General features: G+C 43.2%; 1 protein-coding gene across 1 annotated transcript in view; it reads right to left on the bottom strand.

Moving 5' to 3' along the window:
- The window catches only part of VOPP1 (VOPP1 WW domain binding protein), a 129,216-nt gene that overhangs the window by 53,603 nt on the left and 57,975 nt on the right, over positions 1-17,638 (bottom strand). Inside the window, exon 2 of the mRNA XM_049893463.1 lies at positions 4,027-4,085. Within this exon, the coding sequence (XP_049749420.1) occupies positions 4,027-4,085 (59 nt within the window). The remainder of the gene's footprint in view (positions 1-4,026; positions 4,086-17,638) is intronic.

The following is a 17,638-nucleotide window of genomic DNA, read 5'->3' as shown; positions in this document are numbered from 1 at the left end:
GAAGTGGCAAGTTCAGTGTGTAAGAGAACTAGCTGCACACACGTACTCAGCAGAGACGCAAGTTGACCTTGTGTGTGTACATAACCAAAACCAGTTGCCATCGAGGTGACTCTGACTCGTGGCAACCCCATGTGTGTCAGAGCACGACCATGTTCCATAGGATTTCCAATGGCTGATTTTTTTGGAAGGATCTCCAGGCTTTTCTTCCAAGGTGCCTCTGGGTAAACCTGTACCTCCATTCTTTCAGCTGAGTGTGTCAGCCATTTGCACCCCCCAGCGGCTCCTGTGTATATGTGTATCATATGATTTCACAGCCGCCATGTGCAGGCACTGTGCTATAAACCTAGAAGGTCACCGTTCATGTCCACATTTTAGACAGGAAGAAACTAATTGACCAGGTCAAAGAGCTAGTTCACAATAGAGCAAGTATCTGGACCTGATCTTTTGGATTCTGGAGCCCAAACATTAGAACCTATGCCTAGGCAAAGGGGGTGCCAGAGGATGGGAAATAAAAACTGGGAGACGAAGCTGGTAGAAAATAAAGCGCACAGTCAGGATGACAAACATCCAGTGCCACATGCTGTGCAAATCACTGGGGTTAAATGAGCAGATGGTGCCCTCCACCCCGGAAGCACACACACAAGATACCATACAGCACGTGAAGTGCTGTCAGCCAAGAACACAAGGTACCATATCAGAGCTGTGATGAGGAAGAAGTGCCGAATTCTGACAGGGAGAATTTGGTCGTAGACTGCTTTCCAGGCAATGAGGAGTTGGCCAGGCAGAGAACCGGCAACTGACCAAGAGCAGTCACATATCAACTGTGTGGCAGGACGGGAAGGAGACGTGGCATTTACTCAACTCTAAGGAATGGCCACTGTGTATTAGGCACTGTCCCAGGCACAGGAATTCAAACACGTATAAGGCATGGTCCTTGCCTTCATGGGATTCACAGTCAAGAAAGGAAATAAAGCCAAGTCTCTTGGAAACCTCCTACCAATAGTGGCTAAGAAGTTGGGCTTTGTTCTTTGTGTTTTTAAGCAAATAAGTGACATGAAAATTTCAATAATTTATGAAGAAGTGAGAACTGGATGGAGAAGGGGCTGGAAGAGGGCCATGACAAAGTCACTGTGATGGCTCAGGCGAGCATTAGAAAAGCCTGAAGGAGTCCCTTGATGGCACAAATGGTTACGCACTCGACTACTAGACAAGGCTGCCGGTTCAAACCCACCCAGAGGTGCCTCGGCAGACAGGCCTGGCCATCTGCTTCTGAAAGGTCACAACCTTGAAAACCGTATGGAGGAGTTCTACTCTGCACACATGGGGTCGCTGTAAATTGTAACTGACTTGACAACAACTGACAACAATAACTGTGACAAATATTTCTTTATAAGGAAGGTCCGGAGTTGGATGAAGACAGTGGTAACACAGAGGAAGAGACAGAAAGATCAGAGGTAAAATCAAGAAGGCTAGTCTGCATGGTTGGAGTTTCCAAGTAGCAATGAGGTTAAATGGTATTAATTCATGCAAAGGACATACGACACTGCCTGGCCTATAGTAAGTGCCCAATGAGTGTTACCTGTTGTAATTTTTATGCTGAACTGACTTTTAACTTTTCAGTATTGCACATTTGAAGGGCTCTGGACCATTCCTCCCACCACAGGAAGTGGGAGGAGAGAGGTTACAGGAGACCACATCAGCAGGTCTCAGTGACAAGAGCATGGCTTGTCTTTGATCTTTCTTATCTAGCTTAACCAACACCCGTCTGTCAGACTGTCAGACTGTGGTGGCTTGCATGTTGCTTTGATGCTAGAAGTTATGACACCAATATTTCAAATACCAGAAGGGTCACCCATGGTGGACAGGTTTCAAGTGGAGCTTCCAGACCAAGACAGACTAGGAAGAAAGACCTGGTAACCTGCTCCTGAAAATTAGCCAGTGAAAACCCTATGGATCACAACAGAATTATTGTCTGGTATAGTGCTGGAAGATGAGCCCTCTAGGTTGAAAGGAACTCAAAATGCACAATGGCCACAACAATGGACTCTAACATGTCAATGATCCTGAAGATGGCACAGGGCTAGGCAACGTTTCTTTATGTTGTATTGTACTTGGGGTCACCAGAAGCTGGAGCCAACTCAACAGACAACTAACAACAACAACAACATCTAGGTTAATGTAGAAACAGATTAACTGTTTTAAAAATATTTACCGAACACTGTATGAATAAAGGAACAAATGCCCAAATAAATACAAGAACAACAACGAACCCTGGCTCCCAATCTCACAAAAACCAGAAAATGGTTCATCAGCTGATCTATAAAACACCTTGAGAAATATCCTTTTTCAAGGACTGTCACAGAGAAGGCATGGTTGATCCATATTTGGGAAAGAAGCTGAGTCAAGGAAATAAAGCTTACTGATGAAAATTTATCGTACAGAGAATCCAAATATATTACCTCCTGGTTACCCCATAACCATTTTTCTGCAACCTGACAACTCTTTAATTAGTGTCTAAGTCCCTATACTGCTGCTTTATTTTCCAAGTGGGTTTTGTCTTCTTGCAGCTGTGGAGGCTTCCTGCCAGGACTCCCGCAATGTAGAGCATCAAGGACTCCTCTTGTCAGTTTGGAACCAAGGCAATGAAACTCTCCAAGTTCCCTGCCCTTCGCCCCCACTCACAGACAGGCAACCTCCCTCTTCCTACACTGGTCGCCTCAAGATCAGACAATCCCCAAGAAAGACATAAGAAAAATTTATTTGCTGGCCAATGAAGAAATAACCCTCATTGACTTATCTTAGCTGTGATTATGTACTTACTATCCCATCCCCGTAGATACTAAAAGCATTTTGTGAACACTCATATGCTAGAATACATACCGTTATTGTGACCTATGCATTCCTGAAAAATCTCATGTTTGGCAAAATTCTATACTAATGATACAGATCTTCTGGGGAATTTTGTTTGGGACATTTCATTCAAAACCTATGGAACTTCAAAACACAGTCAAAAACAATCAGTGGTAACCTGGAGAGAGAATCTGATCACCGAGGCAGGTGGGTCAGCATAGCTGGGGCCGACCACGGTGTCTATTAAAAATACATAAAAACGATGGAGGAGAAAGGCTGGCTGAGCTGAGGTGGACACAGAAAGAAACATAACCGGCCAAGAGCCAGGAGCCACACCAGGTTGTCACTGCAACTGTCCTGAAGGGGACCCTGGGGGCAGGTGGTTGCTGTGATTCTACACACACAAACACACACACGCATACTAATGCATATATACACACGTTACTGTTGTTGTTGTGTGCCATTGAGCCAATTCCAGCTTATAGCAACCCTATAGGACAGAGTAGAACTGTCCCATAGGGTTTCCCAGGCTGTAATCTGTACGGGAGCAGATTGCCAGGTCTCTTCTGTGGAGCTGCTAGGTGTGTTTGAACTACCGATCTTTTGGTTAGCAGCTGAGCGCTTAACCATTCACCACCAGGGCACCTCTATACACACTTATACATGCATGCACACGTGCACATGTTCACAAACAAATACACATATACATACATGTATGCACAAACACACATGTACCCATATACACACATACATGAGCACACACACACACCACCACAGCAGCTGCGCCAAGGACTTTTTCTCCATCCTGCCGAAGGGCAGCATTCTACCCCCATACCCTCACTCCCTCTGCCTAGGAAAAATTGTGACTAAACCAACCTAACTTCTGCCTTACTCAGTTATCTCACCCCTTTGTGCCAGTCATGTATGAGCTGATTTGCACTACAGAACAGAGCACACATTAGTTCATATGGTCCTCAAAGGGACTGATCAGTAGGTTAATCTGAAGGCGAGGTCACTTGCTCATGAACTAGCAGTGGCGGAGCTGAAAGCAGGGTGGAGGGTGGGCAAAGCCTGTGCTTTCTCTATCACATAGTGTAGTCCTGTGCCCAGCACAGACATGATTCCCAGAGAAAGACGTGGCCAGAGTCAGACACATGGAAGAGGGCAAATACTCACATATAATACGTCGGATAAAGTCCTTCAAAATACCAGCAATGCTTTTTGGCCTCTGTGCACTGGAAAGAGAAGGAAGAGAAACTTGGTCAGTGGTAAATTATCAGCTTATGGTTGAAAAGACCTCACAATGTCACAAGGAAGGATGAGAGGATAGAACTTAAATGGGTGACAGGCTGGGGCTAAGAGGAGAGCACAAAGTAGAGAGAGACTCATTCCCTTCCTTGTGACTTTTTACTTCTTCAATTTTTTTAAATAGGAAGGAAAATATCTATTTTTCTATTGATTTTCCCAGCCTTTCACATCTCTAAAGACACTGGGCATGATCAGTTCATTTATTAACTAAATGAAAGACAATCCATTTTTTAAAATCCACATGGTAGTACATGTCCGATATCTAAAGGGTGCTAGAAATAAAGTACTATATAGATTTCCATTTCCCCCAGTTTTCACTTTTGAAAGGCAGTTTCCCACAGCTTTCTACATCTTTACATTCAGGATTCTCTCAGCAGCACCCTGTCCTCTCTCATGCTCAGGCATGAGAAAGAGAAAAGAGGGGAACAAGGATGCCGCCCCTGGTCCTTTCCCCGTAAACCCAGTACCTGCCACTGCAGAGGGGACTCAGAGCCCCAGAGGGCTGCAGGCCCATCGGCACCAGCTGAGGAGGCAGCTCAGTGCACTCGTGCAGGGGCCTTGAATCCCTCTGTCTCCCCCCTACCTCCAACAAGTGCCAGCAAGCCCGGGGCCATCACCTTCTCAGTGAGAAAGAATGCCATGCAGAAATGCTCTGACCTATCCGGACAAGGCTTCTCTCAAATTATTTCACTCATGTCTTCACATTTGTTTAATTACAGCTTCCTAACCTCCATGATCCACTGTACTGGCTCCTACATGTAAATAAAAGCTTGCAAATACAACACTTTTATATAAAAATCAAATATAAAAAGTTTTCTATTTATATAAAATTGGGAAGGGGCAGAGTGAAAACACAGCCTTTTTTTATTTTTGGGAGGTAAAACCAGTTGCCAGTTGCTGTCGAGTTGAGTCTGACTTAAGGTGACCCCATGTGTGTCACAGGAGAACTGTGCTCCATACAGTTTTCAATGGCTGGTTTTTTGGAAGTAGATCGCCAGGCCTTTCTTCCAAGGTGCCTCTGGGTAAACTCAAAGTCCAACCTTTTGGTTAGCAGCCATGCACATTAACTGTTTGTACCACCTAGGGACTCCGTTGGGTGAATTATGTGGTCCAAGGTTAGGCTCCCAGAGCAGGCAGCTAGGCAGGGGCAGAGATGGGGCCAGACACTGAGCTGTGGTCAGCTCCCTATCAGTGCCTTCCCCCGGGATCCCTTCCTAGGTCCCTGGGTGGCACGGAAGAAAGACCTGGCAGTCAGCTGCTAACCTAAAGGTTGGTGGTTCAAACCTAATTAGCGACATCATAGAAGAAAGAGCTGGCAATCTGCTTCTGTAAAGATCACAGCCAAGAAAACCCTATGGAGTGGCTCTACTCTGTAACACATGGGGTCACCATGAGTCTGAATCAACTCAATGGCAATGAGTTTGGTTTCCGGATTATTATAGCAGGGTAGGACGAGGCCTTCCCACCACTGTATAACTGCACACAGTTGGCCCAGCAGTGCTAATGAAGCTCAGAAACAGACCCCAACGCTAACACACACATTGATCCTCCACATCTATCACAAATATAAATGATGTGTTATGCAGGTCCCATTACACAGGCTATGAAAATATGGGAGAGAATATGGGGGTTTTCTGAATGCGCTTTAAGACACAGAAGCACACTCAGGCAGCCTCAAGTGACCCAGTTTTATTAATGGAAAGCGAGTTTAATTTAGACTGGGTTAGCTCCTGTCCAGTTCAAGAAATGAAGTTCAGACAGCCGAAGAAATCAATTTATTTTGGCAGGGAAGAGCAATTTCAGGTCTCCTGCTCCAAATTACAATTCATTTTGCCAGAGTCTTCAGTTACATACTGAGAAACTGGCTCTTCCCTCCATGTGTATTTTAAATGCTTCTTCCTTTATTCTCCATCATAGCCGGAGATGGCAAACTTTTTTGGAATTTGACCATCAACCTCTATACAATCAAGAAATAGCCTCCCCTAGCTATGGGTCGGAATCGACTGGACGGCAGTGGGTTGTTTTTTTTAAGTCCTAGCCAGCACCGAAGCTCTGTGCACCCTACACTCAGGTCTGAGAGAGCCTCCCATACTGCTGCCTGGCCACTCCTGCAGGCATCGCCACTGGGTTCATCCCCACAGACCAGAAGCAAGTGATCCTGGGAAGTAAAGGATGCCACCTGGCTTTCACAGCCACTTAGGGGATTTCCCTTAACTTAAAGTGCTCCCTCATCTGAAACTGCCACTTCTCTGGTACCCCAAAACCACAACCTCTAACTCTTGAGGTAGTAACAAAAGTAGCGTTAACGTACTGCATTTTAGAAAGCACTTTTTTCTTCCAAATGGCCACGTGCTTCCCACTTTTGAATTCACACTGTCTCTGGAATCTATGAATATTAAACCTGTTGCTGTTGAGTTGGTTCCGACTCATAGCGACCCTATAGGACAGAGTAGAACTGTCCCATAGGGTTTCCACGGAGCGGCCGGTGAATTTGAACTGCCGATCTTTTGGTTGGCAGCCGAGCTCTTACCCACTGGACCACAACGGCTCCATATGAATATCAGGAATACCATTTCGTAGATTGAAAATCTGGGGTCCCTAGTGGGTGTCACAAAGCTTCCTAGTGGCGGCAAAATTAAAACTCAAATCAGCTTTGGTTCCCCTAGACTAATCAACCTAAGAACTGACTCTGTCCACCTCCAGCCTGTTCCGGTGCTGTCCCCAGAGTACGGTGTTGCTGTTCTCGTTAGCTGTCATTGCGTTGGCCTCCGACTTACCGCGACCCCATGCACGGGACGGAACACTGCCTGGTCCTGTGCCACCCCCACGACTGGCTGCAGATCAGACCATTGTGATCTATAGGATTTTCAATGGCTGATTTTCAGAAATAGATCAACAGGAGAGACCTCTCTTCCTAGTCTGTCTTCACCTGGATGCTCTGCTGAAACCTGTTTGGCATCATAGCAACACACAAGCTTCCACTGACAGGCGGGTGGTGGCTGCACGTGAGGAGCTTTTGCCAGACATCGAACTCACGTCTCCCACGTGGAAGGCAAGAATTCTGCCACTGAACCACTACTGCCCTCACCTCAAGACTACAGGACGGTAGAAAGAGAACCAGAGTCAACTGTAAAGGGCCTGCTGTAGCTCCCGGCTGTGCAATTAACAGGCCAAGAGACTTTGGGAAGAGGAGTCCTCGTGATGCAGTGGTTAAGGCTCAACTGCTTATCAAAAGGCCAGTGGTTCAAACCCACCAGCTGCTCTGCAGGAGAAAGATGTGACAGTCTGTTTCTGTAAAGATTTATAGCCTTGGAACCTTATGGGGCAGTTCTACTTACTCTGTCCTATAAGGTCGCTATGAGTTGGGACCAACTGGACGGCAGTGGGTTTAAGCTCTCCCAGCCTCCACTTCCTCCACACTCACAGCTGACTCTACCACACTGTTACAATAATGAGAACACACACAATACATGTGAGTATATACATAAGTGTATATGTAAATATATGCATGGGTTTTAAAGCTACAAAAGGTTATATAAAAGCACTGAGCTGTTACAGCCAGCACAAGTCCTAGGCACTCTCATATACTGCTACTGGGAAGGAAGGAAGTTTAGGAACATCTGGAAACCCACTAAGGCTTTTACTCTTTAATCATTGAGGAGTTCCCTCCATGAATATGGAACACCTTATGTACAAGGTTATTTATTGTGGCATTATTTCTAATAGCAAAATCCTGGAAAGAACATAAATTCTCATTCGTAGAAGGCTGGTTAAGCAAAGGATAGTGTGTCCCCACAAAGCAGTAATACGCAGCCAAAATCAACGCAGATTTCTGTGAACTGATACGGAATGATTTCCCAGGCACCGTGTTAAGTGAAAAAGCAATATGCAAAAGGATGCTACCTTTCACGTAAAAGGAAAATTCTACATTTGGGCCTTTTTTTTTTTTACAAAAAGAACCAAAGAAGGGTATGGTAAAAACTAATGAAAGTGGTTACCCTATGGGGCATGGTAGGGTAGGCTGGCAGAGATGGGGGTGAGTATGAGATGTCTCTAAGTATACTTTTTTACATAGTTTGAATTTGAACCTTTTTTTATTTTTTCCCACCATCTGCTTTTCAGTTTGTTTTGTGTTTTATGGTGGCTTAAGTGTTTCTGTGATGCTGGAAGCAATTCCACCAGTATTTCAAAATCTAACAAGGTCACTCGTGGTAGGCAGGTTTCAGCTGAGCTTCCAGACTAAGAAAGGCCTGGTGATCTACTTTAGAAAATTAGCCAATGAAAACCTTATGGATTGCAACAGTACACTGTCCAATTCGCTTGCCTTGGACACATCATCAGGAGGGATCAATCATGGGAGGAAGGCATCCTGTTTGGTGAAGGAGAGGGCCAGCAAGGGCGAGGGAGAACTTTGGTGAGATGGATTGGCACAATAACCACAAAGATGGACTTGAACATGCTGGCAATCATGGGAATGATACAGGACCAAGTAATGTTTTGTTCTGTTGTATATAAGGTTGCCATGAGTCAGAGCTGACTCTACAGACGCTATCTGTCCATCCGTCCGTACATCCACTCACCCACCCACCCATCCATCACCCACCTAAATGTTTTTCATATTAAAAAAATTAAGTACAAAAGAATTAAACACAAAAAAAAACTCAGACTACAAACACTGACGAAAGACTATCGCACACATCATTTTCTTTGCCAGGTGCAACAAAGCCGTGCAGGCACCTGAGATATTAGCGCTCACAAGAAAATTCTAAGGAACATACCGTCTCCTCTAGGCTCCCCTCCTTGGTGCCATCAGATGCTAAGGGCACCATTACTCCCCACTCTTCCTCTGACTTCCCCAAAATTTCTTTCTGACATTTTTCTGAGATATTCAGTGACTTCACTGGTGCCTACTTGCTGGTTACTCTGTATCTATAGTTATTTACTAATATTTTCACTATGATATCCCCACAGAAAACATATTTTGAAAAATACTGACCCCACATCATTTGTTCCTTTGTAAAAAGTTCCCTTAAGGAAATGTTATGGGCACATTTCAGGAAACAGAAGAGAAAAAGCCTTTTAAACAGAGCTACCTAGCACTGAGATGTAGATTCACTTGTAACCACAGAAATTAGTTTAAACTTTTGAAATTTGCTACTATATAGGAAATCTCTTCATTTTTGGTGGCTGGACTTCTGTAACAGTTTTCTTCTAAGGGATTTCAATATTGTAACAATACATACAATATCCCACCAAAGTTAACATGTGGCATTATTGCATTTTACTGCTGGATAAGATGAAGAACTCAAGTCACATATCTCATTAATCCAGTGAAAAACACTGAATGCAGACTGAGAGGATCTGATAGTTTTCATTGTTGAGCTTTTGCTTCAGTAAATGTTTGCTAACTGCACACCAAGTGTCAAACCAACCTGTAAAACCAGTCTAGTGAGAATGGAGGTTGGGTTCCATATGGCATGTGCTGGAGATGGAAAGTCCTGCTGGAAATAATCCAGGCAAGAGGGCCAGAGACTCCCAATCAAAGTCCAGTGGGAAAGCCACAACTGGACTACCAAGTTCAAACACTTAATCTAGCCTTAGCCCCAGGATTCAGGGCACAGCCACACAGTTAGAGCGGTGCAGATGTGGTCAAAAGGGGAGTTTGGAAGGGATGAGTAAGGGGGATTTCCTCAGTACCCCCAAACACTGGTAGGCTCTCAGAGCTGGTGGGCTCTCAGAGCTGGTGGGCTCTCAGAGCTGGTATGCTCTCAGAGCTGGCCTTCACAAGCAAGTGGATGAGCGGGATGGGGGAAAGCAGAAGATAGACACTGTACTGTTGTTAGTATTGTAGCCATGGAGTCGATGCCAACTCATGGTGACTCCACGTGTGCAGAGTGGAACTGCTCTGTAGGGTTTCACGGCTGTGACCTTTCGAAAGCAGATCACCAGGCCTATCTTCCAAGACATCTCCGGGTGGGTTTGAACCAGCAACTTTTCAGTCAAGTGCTTAGCCATTTGCACTACCTGAGGAACTTGACACTGTATTAAATCAAAAAACCAAACCTGTTGTTGTCAAGTTGATTCTGACTTACAGCGATCCTATAGGGTTCCAAGGCTGTAAATCTTCACAGAAGCAGACTGCCACATCCCTCTTCTGCAGAGTAGCTGGTGCGTTCAAACCACTATCCTTTTGGTTAGCAGCTGAACGCTTAACCACTGCACCACCAGGGCTCTTTTGACACTACAATAAAAGGAGCAAGCAAGCTGGAGGCAAAGAGGGACCCACATAGGGAAGGATAAACTAGAGAACCAGAGAACTGGGTTGTGATCTCAACTGCCACCTACCAGCCATGTTGCCAGTCAGTCTGAATCTCAGCTTCCTTATTTCTAAAACAAGAACTACACTCTTCCCTGCTAATTTAAAGATGCTTTATAAAGAACTGAGATCATATGTATCACAATGCCCAGCCAGATAGGAGGCATATGTGAGCAAATCACACAGCCAGCTCGCATCTCTGTCCCTAACTGTGTCTTGAAGCCAGCTTTTTTAACTCTCTGCAACAAATGACTTCCAAAGATCCTTTTACTGTGATCCTTTATCATCTAAGCAGAAGCAAAGCTTCCAAACGTGCAGAGAACAAATTTTCTAAACACGCAGTACCTTATATGTGTATAATATTCAGTTTTCTAAAATCCCCTTAAAAAACAAGCCGTACTCCAAAAAAAAAGTTCAAAATGTGTATAAACTAAGAAGAAAAAGAATCAATTTCTGGGTTTTATGCCCACTCCCTGAAAGTAGATCTATCCATTTTTCAAAGATGCTAGCATGGTTTCTGAAGGTCTGACCATCTACAAAAACAGAAAGTAGATTTGTCAGGGAATACCAGTTCTTTCTACTGGAGGAAGCACCCTCTGTACTCAGGTCCCTGTCCTCGGTTCTGGGCAAACAGGGGTGCTCAAGGAGCTCATAACACAAATTCCCTTCCGTGTGTATGACAGGGGCAATGACAAGCATATAAGCACAGGCATGCACTTCTCGAAAAGATCATAAAGAAAGCAACATACAATTTAAAACTGTTAACAAAGCAGAGTAGGGAGGATTGTGAGGAGGCATCTGCTGTAAGGATTACAACTGAGATTTAAACTTGAAAGGCCTGTGAGAAGTCTGCACCCAGGACTAGGACAACTATACATGTAGTTAAAAACCAAAACCAAACCCATTGCTGTCAAGTTGATTCCGACTCACAGTTCTACACAGGCCAGAGTAGAACTGCCCCCTAGGGTTTCCAAGGAGTCAAACTCATAACCACCACACCACCAGGGCTCCATACATGTAGTCCCCCCCCCCAAAAAAAAACCCCAAACCCGTTGCTGCCAAGTCAATACTGACTCATAGCAATCCTATAGGACAGGGTAGAACTGCCCCATAGGGTTTCTAAGGAGCAACCGGTGGATTCAAACTGCCAACATTTTTGGTTAGCAGTCAAACTCTTAACCAGGGCTCCATATATGCGCAGTTAAGCCCCACTAAATATAGTTACTCATAGTTAGCCCGGATCTAAATAAGTCCCAAAGAGCAAATCCTTGCTAATCCCCTCTAGTAATCCTCATGTTGACATAAATTATTTGACATCTCTCTGTACTGAATATGGGAGGACACAGGTTGCCATTCCAGAATAAAATGGTACATTCTTTTCTATTCCACGTTAAAAGAACAGTTGTTCCACAATAAGATATGGTGAACTCTGAGAAAATTGAAATCTGTGGCTTTGGACACAAAGGAGTGAAGAGGAAAGCTATAAAGAATTCAAAACAATGTGGACTTCATCTAAATTCCAATTTATCCTTCTGTTCAGTGTGGGAGGTGGAGTGGGATCTTTACATGAATAGCAGACAAACGAGCAAACTAGCACTTCAAAAACACAACTAGTCCCACTGACACACAGAGAATAAAGATCCTGATTTTACTTAGCATAGTTACAGTTTTAGCTAGTCTGTCCTGGGGCAATAGCCCACAATTTCCTCTGGAGTGGAGGGAAGACCTGGGAGGATCAGCCTGGGGACCCTCTCTTTGTGGAATGGGAGAGGCACCCTGCCATGCCCCGGAGCTGCTTTCACATTCATCAAAGGCTGAACTTGACACACACAGCAATGAGATCCTAGCTGCTTTCAGTTCCTGCCCAATTAAAGTGTTCACTTTACACTCAGCACAGACTCTGAACAAAGGGAGCCTCCTGGCCGCTGGCAGGTTTGATGTTCAGGACCGTGGACAGAGGCAGAGGGCAGCAAGGGTCCTGTTCAAAGCAGGGCTAGGATTTATAGAGGAATGACAGGTAATTAGCTCAAGGTTTCTGAACTTCAAATACTAAATAGGAAATCAGGCCTTAAATCCTTGTATTGGAATTTTAATCAATCCCCTAAGTGTTAATTACTTAATCCCTAGATTTTTGGACATTCTGTTTTTCAGAAACACCTCATTCTTCAAGGAACCTTAATTTTTTTCAGATGGAAGCAGGATATCACAAATATCGTTGCTAAAAGGGCAGAAAGCAGGGATCTGAAGAAAAAGGGAATAAAAGGTCCTCAACTGTTCGATAGAAGAAAACACATCAGCAATACATGCATTGCCAGCAAATGACCGTCAGGGATACAGCACTGTCTGCTGATATCTCGAAGATTCTGGGAGAATGGAGACTCCGAGACACACAATTAGTCCCAACTGTATATCCCTGGGAAACCTGTGAACGCTCATAACTTCCTCTGAATAACATTTCTGTGTTTGTTTGCTTTGGTCTTTAATAAAAGAAAGGTAGAGGGAGCAGATTTCCTCAAGGTCCCTAATTCAGTCCGTAAAGATCCTCATACACCAGGAGGCAAAAATTAATCAACAGCCGAAATTAAAAGGCAAACAATGGAGGGAAATATTCCAATATGATAAGGTTAAAATCTTTAAATAATTAAATGCTCATACAACGCAGTAAAAAAAAAAAAAAAGATAAAAATCTCAAAAGGAAAATTAAATAATGGATATGAAAATTCTTCACAGAAGAAATACAAAAAGCCAATGACCATATTTTAAAAGATAAAATTCACTCATAATCAAAAGAAATACAAATTACAAAATTACAATGGTATGGTTTTTAACTATCAAACTGGCAATTAAAAAATAACAAAAACAGCTAGTATCAACTGTTGATGATAACATGAAGAAATACCACATAATGCTGTTGGGAACATAAATTATGTCACAGGAGGACAATTTTTCAATACATATCAAAAGCCCTAAAAATATACACAACTTTTCAGGGCTACTGCAGTTGTAGTACTTATCCAATGGAGATAATATTAACCATTGGGAATAAATTTTTTAATTAAAAAAACTGGAAATAACAATTTTGAAATACAGGTTTGGTTAATAAAGTTATAATATGTCCAAAAGACATATTAATAGACATTTACTGAATATCAGATTGGAGAGAAATATATAATGGTATGGGAACTTTTTGGTAAGAAAAAAAAAATAGTATGTCTAGGATGGCAGAATTTTGCTATACATCATGAAAAACAAAAACCCACTGCTGTCGAGTCAATCTTGACTCATAGCAACCCTACAGAGCAGGGTAGACGTGCCCCGTAGGGTTTCCGAGGCTACAATATTTAAGGAAGCAGACTGCCACATCTTCCTCCTGCGGAGTGGCTGGTGGGTTCAAACCACTGACCTTTCATTTAGCAGCCAAGCACTTAGCCACAGTGCCACCAGGGCTTCAAACCACCCTTAGCAGCTAAGCACTTAGCCACGATGCCACCAGGGCATCTTTTATCCATCATAGAAAAGAGAAAATGTGGAAAGACATGTACCAAAATACTAATAACAAATTATTGGTGGCATTAGTGGTGATTTTTTTCATTGTATATGTTGACGGCTGGTCTCCAAGTCGTCTGTAGGTGACCCTTAACATTTTATTTTTAAATGTGAATTAAATTTTAATTTAAAAACCAAACCACTTATTTGTCCAATAAAGAAATACAAAGTGAGTATGGAGAGATACCTAAAACAAAGAAATATAGCTAGTTAATAAAAGTGAGCATTATCCAATTAGAAATTAAATAAAAGCTAACAGATGAGCAAAGTCTGTGAAAAATAATATACAAAGCTAGAAAGGGTGTACAGAAACAAATACACCGAACCAAAAACCTACTGCCGTTGCACTGATTCCAACTCATAGCGACCCTATAGGACAGTAGATCTGTTCCACAGGGTTTTCAAGGCTGTACCCTTTATGGCAGCAGGCTGAGTCTGAGCTACTGATCTTTCGATTAGCAGCCAAGCACTTAACCACTGCACCACCAGAGTTCCTTAAATACTCACACAGTCGGCAACTAATACTGAATTCGTAAAAAGTTTAACATCATGGAAATACTCATTTTGCACAGTTAATTTCAAAACACATTACATATATTTAACTGTACGCAACTATGCAAAACTAAATATATTGTTGTTGTTGTAGGGGCTAACGAGTCAGTTCCAATGACTACAGGACAGAATAGAACTGCCCCATAGGGTTTCGAAGGAGCGACTGGTGGATTCAAACTGCTGACCTTTTAGTTAGTGGCCATACCTCTTAACCGCTTCGCAACCAGGACAGTTCTCATTAAACAGTTAGTACACATATTGTTTTATGACATTGGTTAACAATCCCACAACATGTCAAGATTCTCCCTTCTCAACCTTGGGTTCCCTATTACCAGCTTTCCTGTCCCCTCCTGCCTTCCAGTCCCTGCCCCAGGGCTGGAGTGCCCCTTTAATCTCATTTTGTTTTATGGGCCTGTCCAATCTTTGGCTGAAGGGTGAACTTCAGGAGTGACTTCATTATTGAGCTGAAAGGGTGTCTGGGGGCTGTACTCTCAGGGTTTCTCCAGTCTCTGTCAGGCCAGTAAGTCTGGTTTTTCTTTTCGAGTTAGGATTTCGTTCTACATTTTTCTCCAGCTCTGTCTGGGACTCTCTATTGTGATCCTTGTCGGAGCAGTCAGTGGTGGAAGCTGGGTACCATCTAGTTGTACTGACTCAATCTGGTGAAGGCCATGGTAGTTGTGGCCCATTAGTCCTTTGGACTAATCTTTCCCTCATATCTTTAGTTTTCTTCATTATTTCTTGCTCTCAAAGGGGTGAGACCAGTGGAGTATCCTAGATGGCTGCTCACAGGCTTTTAAGACCCCAGACGCTACTCACCAAAGTAGAGTGTAGAACATTTTCTTTATAAACTATGTTATGCCAATTGAGCTAGATGTTCCCCGAGCCTCAGCTCAGCAATTCAGTCCCTCAGGGAATTTGGATGTGTCTATGGAGTTTCCATGACCTTGCCTGGCAACAGGGTTTTTTTTTTTTAAATATATATTCATAGGAAAAAGAATGGAAGAACATAATTCTAAATTTATAGTGTTAATATTTGAACAGTGCAATTTATCTTGGGTTACCTTAAAAATATCTCCCTACTTGAGTCCTAAATCTCTCTAATAACAATCAGAAGTTGCTGTGGCGAGAGCAAAGGGGCACATAAGGATCCTAGATTAGTGCAAAGGATGGGATGCACTGAAAGGATCAAAACACACTCAAGCACTCAGCTGCTCCTCCTTGTGCCCATTTGAACATAAGTTCTGAAAACCATGCCATTTTTTGAAATACAATTATCAATGTCCCAAAATTCAATTAAGTGAAATCATACAATTTCTACTCTTCTCTGTCTGGATTCTTTCCCCCATGTTATTGCATGTATTAGCAGTTCATTCCTCTGTATTGTGGAATAAAGAGACATGACACATTGCATGGACATTACATATTTGGTTCATCCATTCAACAGCTAATGGACATTTGGGTTTTGTCTTAGTTACCCAGTGCTGCTATAACAGAAATGCCACAAGTGGGTGGCTTGAACGAACAGACATTTATTTTCTCACAGTTTAGGAGGCTACAAGTCCAAATTCAGAGTACCTGCTCTAGGGGAAGGCTCTCTCTCTGTCTAGAGGAAGGTCCTTGTCACTTTTCAGCTTCTGTTCCTCCATCCCTTGGTGATCTTCATGTGGCCTGGTATCTATCTTCCCCCATCTCTATTTGCTTGCTTAACCTGCTCTTTTATAAAATCTCCAAAGAGATTAAGACACATCCTACACTAATACTGCCTCATTATCAAAGAAAACCCACTCCCAAAGGGGAACATAACCACAGGTACAGGAGTCAGGATTTACAACATATATATTTAGGCGACAAAATCCAATCCATAACAGGCCGTTTCCTCATTTTGTCTACTATGAATAATACTGCTATGAACATTCGTGCACAAGTCTTTGTATTGGCAGATGTTTTCAATTCTTGGGTAGACACCTAGGGGTGGAATTGCTAGATTATATGGTAACTCTATGTTTAACTTTTTGAGGAACTGCCGAACAGTTTTCAAAGCAGAAATGTATAAGAGTTTCAGTTTCTCCATATCCTCACCAACTTACTGTCTTTTTTTTTTTAATTTTTATTGTGGTTTAAGTGAAACTTTACAAATCAAGTCAGTCTCTCATACAAAAATTTATATACGCCTTGCTATATATTCCTAATTGAGACAGCACACTCCTTCCCTCCACTCCTTCTTTTCATGTCCATTTGGCCAGCTTCTGACCCCCTCTGCCCTCTCATCTCCCCACCAGACAGGAGATGCCAGCATAGTCTTTTGTCTACTTGATCCAAGAAGCTCATTCTTCACCAGTATCATTTTCTATCCCATTGTCCAGTTCAATCCCTGTCTGGAGAGTTGGCTTTGGGGATAGTTCCTGTCTTGAGCTAACAGAAGGTCTGGGGACCATGACCACCAGAGTCCTTCTAGTCTCAGTCAGACCATTAAGTCTGGTCTTTTTATGAGAATTTGGGGTCTGCATCCCACTGCTCTCCTGCTCTCTCAGGGGTTCCCTGTTGTGTTCCCTGTCAGGGCAGTCATCAGTTATAGCTGGGCACCATCTAGTTCTTCTCATCTCAGCAGTCATCAGTTGTAGCTGGGCACCACCTAGTTCTTCTCGTCTCAGGCTGATGTAGTCTCTGATTTATGTGGCCCTTTCTGTCTCCTGGGCTCATAATTACCTTGTGTCTTTGTTGTTCTTCATTCTCCTTTGATCCAGGTGTGTTGAGACCAATTGATGCATCTTAGATGGCTGCTTGCTAGCATTTAAGACCCCAGACACCACTCTGCAAAGTGGGATGTGGAATGTTTTCTTAATAGATTTTATTATGCCAATTGGTCCCCAAAACCCTGCCCGTGCTACGCTGGCCTTTGAAGCGTTCAGTTTATTCAGGAAACTTCTTTGCTTTTGGTTTAGTCCGGTTGTGCTGACCTCTCCTGTATTGTGTGTTGTCTTTCCCTTCACCTAAAATAGTTCTTATCTACTATCTAATTAGTGAAAATCCCTCTCCCTCCCTGTCTCCCCCTTCTCGTAACCATCA

The sequence above is a fragment of the Elephas maximus genome, chromosome 8 (genome assembly GCF_024166365.1).
Source record: "Elephas maximus indicus isolate mEleMax1 chromosome 8, mEleMax1 primary haplotype, whole genome shotgun sequence".
Lineage (NCBI taxonomy): Eukaryota > Metazoa > Chordata > Mammalia > Proboscidea > Elephantidae > Elephas > Elephas maximus.
Note: the sequence above shows the minus strand (reverse complement) of the source record. Positions and strands in the feature narration are given on the sequence as shown.